The following is an 8650-nucleotide window of genomic DNA, read 5'->3' on the forward strand; positions in this document are numbered from 1 at the left end:
GGGGGTGACCCGCTTCTTGACATCCACAGGCAAGAGACAGAGGCAGGAAATGTATTCAACAGGGTTTGCTTTTATTGGCCGCCCTTACGACGACCAGCACCATTTATGACACATGGTTTACACTGTTTTACCACTGCAGACAGGCCCGGGCATCTTCACTTGTTCACTTTCTCCATCAGGCGTACTTCGTGGCTCTATCCACCGTGGCTGCCCTAGGCCAATCCACCACGGCGTTTCACCCTACAAAGTCCACCGTACACCAGACCCTCACAGGCCGTCTCTGCCTGTGACCAATGTGCTGTAGGGTCACCCCCCGTGACCGTTTTCTACCGTCAGAAAGTCTCTGAGGGGTCTCCTCTGTGTGACAGACCCTGCTTCTTTGTGAGCTCCCCTGGCTGACTGAAGCTTCTAGAAGCTCACCTCAGTATTTATCCAGTCAGTCCAGGTAGCCCCGCCCTCTGTCACCTGACAGTCACCTTCGCCCAATCAGAGTCACCTTGACCTCTGGCAGTTATGTAACCCTCATATGACAGTTACATAACCATTGCCGTCGGTGCTCTCCAGTGACCTCTGATGGCGGACTGCCACATGACACCTGCTGTCAATCACTCTGTCTCCTATTACAGACAGAACCGTACCCAGCTCAACCTCCCCACACTGACACCCCGCCGGGATCCACGCTTTCATGTGGCACGCCGAGATGTGACTGCTAGATATATATATTTTGTTTATTAATTGATTTGCGACTTCTTACAAGATGAAATTCTCCAAAGAAAATGTCACGATAATTCTTAGAAAAAATGTAGTGCTTTATTGGATTGTCCACCAAAAAGCATCATTGCAGTCAAATAGAAAATACGTGAAATAGAAAGAAATTGTTCATTTGTCGATAATTAGCTCATTAGATTAGTTGAAATTCACCCATCTTTTCCTGGATTCTGAATGGATATTTTTGTCTGTCCATGTCTATATCATGGCTCCAGATGTTGCAGGAATAGCAGGTGTCAAGCCTTTAGAAGCACATGTCAGCTGTGGCATGTAGACCCTGTAATGAATGAAGAGAAGAGCCCGCTCTGTGTCTCATGTGGTTTATACAGTTGTGTGAAAAAGTGTTCACCCCCTTCCTGATTTCCGATTCTTTTGCAAGTTTGTGACACTTAAATGCTTCAGATCACCGAGCAAATGTTAATATTTAATAATAAAGCCCTTCATTTAAAAACTGCATTCTGTGATTATTTGTCTTATTTTTGGCTAATATTTATATTTGTTCGATCTAAAAAGTGTGAGAAACATGCAAAAGAATAGGAAATCAGGAAGGGGACAAACATTTTTTCATACCACTCTACACCAGGATGGGGGCATATATCAGGTTTGGAGGATATATACCAGCATCAGGAACATGTACCGGGATGGGGAACATGTACCAAGATAAGGAACATATACCGGGAGGGGGAACATGTACCAAGATAAGGAACATATACCGGGAGGGGGAACATATACCAAGATAAGGAACATATACCGGGATGGGGAACATGTACCAAGATAAGGAACATATACCGGGATGGGGAACATGTACCAAGATAAGGAACATATACCGGGATGGGGAACATGTACCAAGATAAGGAACATGTACCGGGATGGGGGACATATACCAAGATAAGGAACATATACCGGGATGGGGAACATGTACCAAGATAAGGAACATATACCGGGAGGGGGAACATATACCAAGATAAGGAACATATACCGGGAGGGGGAACATGTACCAAGATAAGGAACATATACCGGGATGGGGAACATGTACCAAGATAAGGAACATATACCGGGATGGGGAACATGTACCAAGATAAGGAACATATACCGGGATGGGGAACATGTACCAAGATAAGGAACATATACCGGGATGGGGAACATGTACCAAGATAAGGAACATATACCGGGATGGGGAACATGTACCAAGATAAGGAACATATACCGGGATGGGGAACATGTACCAAGATAAGGAACATGTACCAGGATGGGGGACATATACCGAGTAGTGTTTAGCATTCCGATACCGCAAGTATCGGGTATCGGCCGATACTTGCTGTATCGGAATTCCGATACCGACTTCCGATATTTTTTCAATATCGGAATTCGGCATCGGAATCGGAAGTTCAAAGTTGATTGACAGACTGACGTCATCATGATGCGCGGTGTGTGCGCATCATGATGCGCCGTCATTTCGGGCCTTCCGGGGGTCTCTGCCGGCCTGCCGGGGGGCTGTGCCGGCCTGTCGGGGGGCTGTGTGGACTGCCCGGGGTCTGTACCGGCCTGCCGGGGGGCTGTGCCGGCCTGCCGGTGGTCTGTGCACCCTGTGGGGGTCTGTACCGGCCTGCCGGGGGGCTGTGCCGGCCTGCCGGTGGTCTGTGCACCCTGTGGGGGTCTGTACCGGCCTGCCGGGGGGCTGTGCCGGCCTGCTGGTGGTCTGTGCACCCTGTGGGGGTCTGTACCGGCCTGCCGGGGGGCTGTGCCGGCCTGCCGGTGGTCTGTGCACCCTGTGGGGGTCTGTACCGGCCTGCCGGGGGGCTGTGCCGGCCTGCCGGGGGGCTGTGCTGATGTCCGGGGGTCTGTGCAAGCATCGTCCGATGGGACTACAAGTCCCATCTGGCGATGCCTGCTACCATGACAGTGATTGACACATTAGCCAATGATGGGACAGTAGTAGTCCCATCATCCGGCTAATGTGTTAAATGTTAAAAAAAAAAAAAAAAAAAAAAATACTGCATACATACTACATGCATGCTACATACATACTACATGCTACATACATACTACATATATACTACATACATACTACATACATGCTACATACATACTGCATGCTACATACATACTACATGCATGCTACATACATACTACATGCATGCTACATACATACTACATGCTACATACATACCACATACATACTACATACATGCTACATACTACATACATACTACATACATACTACATACATACTACATGCATGCTACATACATACTACATACATACTACATGCATGCTACATACATACTACATGCATGCTACATACATACTACATGCTACATACATACCACATACATACTACATACATACTACATACATACTACATGCTACATACATACTACATATATACTACATGCATGCTACATACATACTACATGCTACATACATACCACATACATACTACATGCATGCTACATACATACTACATGCATGCTACATACATACTACATGCTACATACATACCACATACATACTACATACATACTACATGCTACATACATACTACATATATACTACATGCATGCTACATGCTACATACATACCACATACATACTACATACATGCTACATACATACTACATATATACTACATGCATGCTACATACATACTACATATATACTACATGCATGCTACATACATACTGCATGCTACATGCATGCTACATACATACTACATACATACTACATGCTACATACATACCACATATATACTACATACATACAATACATTCATACAATACATACATAGACATACAGTACATATAACATAGAGTAACATACTTACCAATACTTGTCACATTGTTCCCCGAAGCCATTGTCTTTTCCGGAATAAATATTAACATAACAAACCACAAAAATACTCACCCACGATCCGAAGCAGTCCACGAGTGTGTCCCACGACGATCTTGGGTAGAGAACTGCAGCATCAGATGATGCTGCCGTTCTCTACGGGCTGCAGGAATCCAATGACGGTAGGTAGGTATCCTTCCGCACTGTATTCCTCCGCCACTTAAAAAAAAAAAAGTCCCTAGTCTCACTTTATGCCATTGCTGCGTGGGAAATTCAGCTTTTTTATCTGATCTGTTAAATTCCTTTAAGGCCTCATGCTCACTTGCGATGAAATCGGACGAATTCAATAGGATAAAAAAAATCGGATTGAATTCATACCAATGTTAATCTATGATGGTGCCTTCATCTGCTTTTTTTTTTTCTGGCTCGGATCGGATCAAGATCGAATTGGAAAAAAAAATTGCAGCATTCTGCAATTGTACTCGCAAATCGGCAAATCAGCAAATCGGATCGCATCCCGCAATAGAAGTCAATGGGTGCGATAAAAATTTTTTACGATACATAGCGCGAGTGCTGTGTGATTTTTTTTATTGCATCCATTGACTTCTATTGCGAGATGCGACTCGATTTTTGCTGACAATCGCAGCATGCTGTAATTTTTTTCCAGCCCGATCTTGATCCGATCTGGAAAACAAAACGCAGATGACGACACCATCATAGATTGACATTGGTCCGAATTCAATTCCATTTTTTATTCGATTGAATTTGTCCAATTTCATCGCAAGTGAGCATGAGGCCTTACTCCTGGTGTTCACCTCTTTCTGGAGTATTGGTTGCATGATTGAAATGAGCAAATTAATTTGCAAAACCCGGGACCTTCAGCAATGTCAGACGTTTGTGGCTGCTGGATGGGAACCATTCAAATCACCATTTACCTGCCGGCAGTTGTGATTCCTCATTTGATTTGTTGCCCTGGCATGCAATCATGTATTCTTCACACCGCAGTGATAACGTCATCCAAGCACTTCAAATCAAAAGAGGATCTAGGGTTTCAGCCGGTATTACGTGATTGGCAGAGTTCCTGCCTGGTGTCCACAGACTACAGATGCGGCGTCTGGACCAGGGTCCTGCGAAATGACAGCACAATTATCTTCTCAAGAACGGAGGTATAATGTGCCTTAGGCCGGGGTCACACTAGCGTAGAATACGGACAAGTGCTATGCGAGAAAAGATCACAGCACTCGGACCAGTGTTAATCTATGGGGCAGCTCCCATCACCGTTTATTTTCTCGGGCGTATTCGACGTGCGTGCTGCGATTTTACGCGTATATCGTCCGTGACTCTCCAATGTAAGTCTATGGGTGCGAGAAAAACTCGGACACCACACCGACCATCTGTGTATCTTGCAACAAATACGCGCACATTTTTCTCATTTCAACCCATTGAGCCATTAAACTAAATGGGGAAAAGCAGTGAGAAATGTAAAGCCATACGGATACATAGGTGCAAGAAAATCGCATCATCGCTTTGGAAACGCATTACACATGGATCACCATACGGAGAACACTCCTGCGACCCTCAGCAGGGAGACTCGGACCGATTTTCCATACGGCAAGTGTGACCCCGGCCTTACAAACATATTTCTACCTTGTAAAGAATCAAGGTCTACATCTACATTCCCCGTCACACTCTACTGTGTTGCGGAGTGCGCTGCCCTTGCCCTTCCGCTTGTGACATGTGAGCATTGTGCAGCCAGTGTCTGATCAATGCAGCCCATAGTTCGACATGTATCGACAGGTATCAATCTGATGGTAGGTTCCCTTTATTAACAATTTGCTACCTATCTTGCAATTTACACAGAATTTCTTAAATTAATTGTGTACTATTTATATATATATAAATATAATTTTTGAGGTTACATTATTCTCAAAAACTAACATCAATTTAATTCTTGGCAGATGAGTGCACCAGGAACTTTGAAGAACATCTGATTTTGTCGTATTGTAAAGCAGATGATTGCAGTATTACACGAGATACATATGAAGACCATGCTGGCGCCTCCGATATACCCTCAGCACCTCACAGCAAAGATCTGATTTCTGGTCTCTGTAAAGAAATGTTATCACCAAATTCATCACAGACTATAAAGCAAAATAAAAGTCACAGAAGAAATGTGGAAGATCAGAGAGCTCTTACAATTCAGAAGCCATATTCATGTTCGGAATGTGGGAAATGTTTTCCACATAAATCACATCTTACTCGTCACGAGAAAATTCACACAGGAGAGAAGCCATATTCATGTTCGGAGTGTGGGAAATGTTTTGCACAGAAATCATATCTCGTTACACATGAGAGGATTCACACAGGAGAGAAGCCATTTTCATGTTCGGAGTGTGGGAAATGTTTTACACATAAATCACGTCTCGTTACACATGAGAGAATTCACACAGGAGAGAAGCCATATTCATGTTCGGAATGTGGGAAATGTTTTCCACATAAATCACATCTTATTCGTCACGAGAAAATTCACACAGGAGAGAAGCCATACTCATGTTCGGAGTGTGGGAAATGTTTTACACATGAATCACATCTCGTTACACATGAGAGAATTCACACAGGAGAGAAGCCATTTTCATGTTCGGAGTGTGGGAAATGTTTTACACATAAATGTCATCTCGTTACACATGAGAGAATTCACACAGGAGAGAAGCCATTTTCATGTTCAGAATGTGGGAAATGTTTTGCATATAAATCGCTTCTTAATAGTCATGAGAAAATTCATACAGGAGAGAAGCCATATTCATGTCCAGAATGTGGGAAATGTTTTCCACATAAATCAGATCTTAATTATCACGAAAAATTTCACACAGGAGAGAAGCCATATTCATGTACAGAATGTGGAAAATGTTTTGCACATAAATCACATCTTAGTCACGAGAAAATTCATACAGGAGAGAAGCCATATTCATGTTCAGAATGTGGGAAATGTTTTGCACATAAATCAGATCTTAATTATCACGAGAAAATTCATACAGGAGAGAAGCCATATTCATGTCCAGAATGTGGGAAATGTTTTGCACAGAAATCACATCTTAATAGTCACGAGAAAATTCATACAGGAGAGAAGCCATATTCATGTTCAGAATGTGGGAAATGTTTTGCACATAAATCAGATCTTAATTATCACGAGAAAATTCATACAGGGGAGAAGCCATATTCATGTCCAGAATGTGGGAAATGTTTTGCACATAAATCATATCTTAATAGTCACGAGAAATTTCACACAGGAGAGAAGCCATATTCATGTTCAGAATGTGGGAAATGTTTTGCACATAAATCACATCTTAATTATCACGAGAAATTTCACACAGGGGAGAAGCCATATTCATGTTCAGAATGTGGGAAATGTTTTGCACATAAATCATATCTTAATTATCACGAGAAATTTCACACAGGAGAGAAGCCATATTCATGTTCAGAATGTGAGAAATGTTTTGCACAGACATCACAGCTTACTAGTCACAAGAGAATTCATACAGGAGAGAAGCCATATTCCTGCTCAGAATGTGGGAAATGCTTTGCACATAAATCACAACTTAGTAGTCACAACAAGAGATTTCATACAGGAGAGAAACCATAATCATGTTCAGAATGTGGTAAATGTTTTGCATATAGATCACACCTTAATTGTCATGAGAAAATTCATATAGGAGAGAAGCCATATTCATGTTCAGAATGTGAGAAATCTTTTGCACAGATATCACAACTTAGTAGTCACAAGAGAATTCATACAGGAGAGAAGCCATACTCATGTTCAGAATGTGGGAAATGTTTTGCACAGAAATCAAACCTTCATTGTCATGAAAAAATTCATACAGGAGAGAAACCATATTCATGTTCAGAATGTGGGAAATGTTTTGCACATAAATCACATCTTAATTATCACGAGAAATTTCACACAGGAGAGAAGCCATATTCATGTTCAGAATGTGGGAAATGTTTTGCACATAAATCACTTCTTAATAGTCACGAGAAAATTCATACAGGAGAGAAGCCATATTCATGTCCAGAATGTGGGAAATGTTTTGCACATAAATCACATCTTAATTATCACGAGAAATTTCACACAGGGGAGAAGCCATATTCATGTTCAGAATGTGGGAAATGTTTTGCACATAAATCACTTCTTAATAGTCACGAGAAAATTCATACAGGAGAGAAGCCATATTCATGTCCAGAATGTGGGAAATGTTTTGCACATAAATCACATCTTAATTATCACGAGAAATTTCACACAGGGGAGAAGCCATATTCATGTTCAGAATGTGGGAAATGTTTTGCACATAAATCACATCTTAGTAGTCACGAGAAAATTCATACAGGAGAGAAGCCATATTCATGTTCAGAATGTGGGAAATGTTTTGCACATAAATCACAGCTTAATTATCACAAGAAATTTCACACAGGGGAGAAGCCATATTCATGTTCAGAATGTGGGAAATGTTTTGCACATAAATCACATCTTAGTAGTCACGAGAAAATTCACACAGGAGAGAAGCCATATTCATGTTCAGAATGTGGGAAATGTTTTGCACATAAATCACAGCTTAATTATCACGAGATATTTCACACAGGAGAGAAGCCTTTTTCATAGTATGATTGTAAATGTGATGCTCTATTTTGAGAACTGCTGAGCTAATTCACGAGTGCATGTACAGCGGTGTACAAACTCAATAGACAGACTACAGGTCTCTACACCACTGTGCAGGAGCGCTCCTGCATCGTTGTCTGACCAATCGGTGAAGATCTCAGGGTCTGGATCACCTATGAACAACAATGCTTTAAAAACATGCCAAGGAAATATAAATATTTAGCTACAATTTAATGCCTGGCTATGAAACAAAAAACATTACTGGTTAGTACAAAGATTATATGTAATGACCAAATGGTAACAAGGATACAATAAAGAAAACAATAAAACATGTCATATTCTGTATTTTCCTACAATAAATCCTTCATGAATATTTAATATACGACTATATTTTATCGAATCT

General features: G+C 41.7%; 1 protein-coding gene across 1 annotated transcript in view; it reads left to right on the forward strand.

Annotated features, from left to right (window-relative positions):
• The window catches only part of LOC141054001 (uncharacterized), a 155696-nt gene extending 147282 nt beyond the window's left edge, over positions 1 to 8414 (forward strand). Inside the window, exons 4-5 of the mRNA XM_073551140.1 lie at positions 5849 to 6928; positions 7436 to 8414. Of these exons, the coding sequence (XP_073407241.1) occupies positions 5849 to 6928; positions 7436 to 8250 (1895 nt within the window). The 3' untranslated portion in view covers positions 8251 to 8414. The remainder of the gene's footprint in view (positions 1 to 5848; positions 6929 to 7435) is intronic.
• Positions 8415 to 8650: the final 236 nt, after the last annotated feature.

The sequence above is a fragment of the Dendrobates tinctorius genome, unplaced genomic scaffold (genome assembly GCF_039654945.1).
Source record: "Dendrobates tinctorius isolate UK_male_01 unplaced genomic scaffold, ASM3965494v1 ptg000173l, whole genome shotgun sequence".
NCBI lineage: Eukaryota > Metazoa > Chordata > Amphibia > Anura > Dendrobatidae > Dendrobates > Dendrobates tinctorius.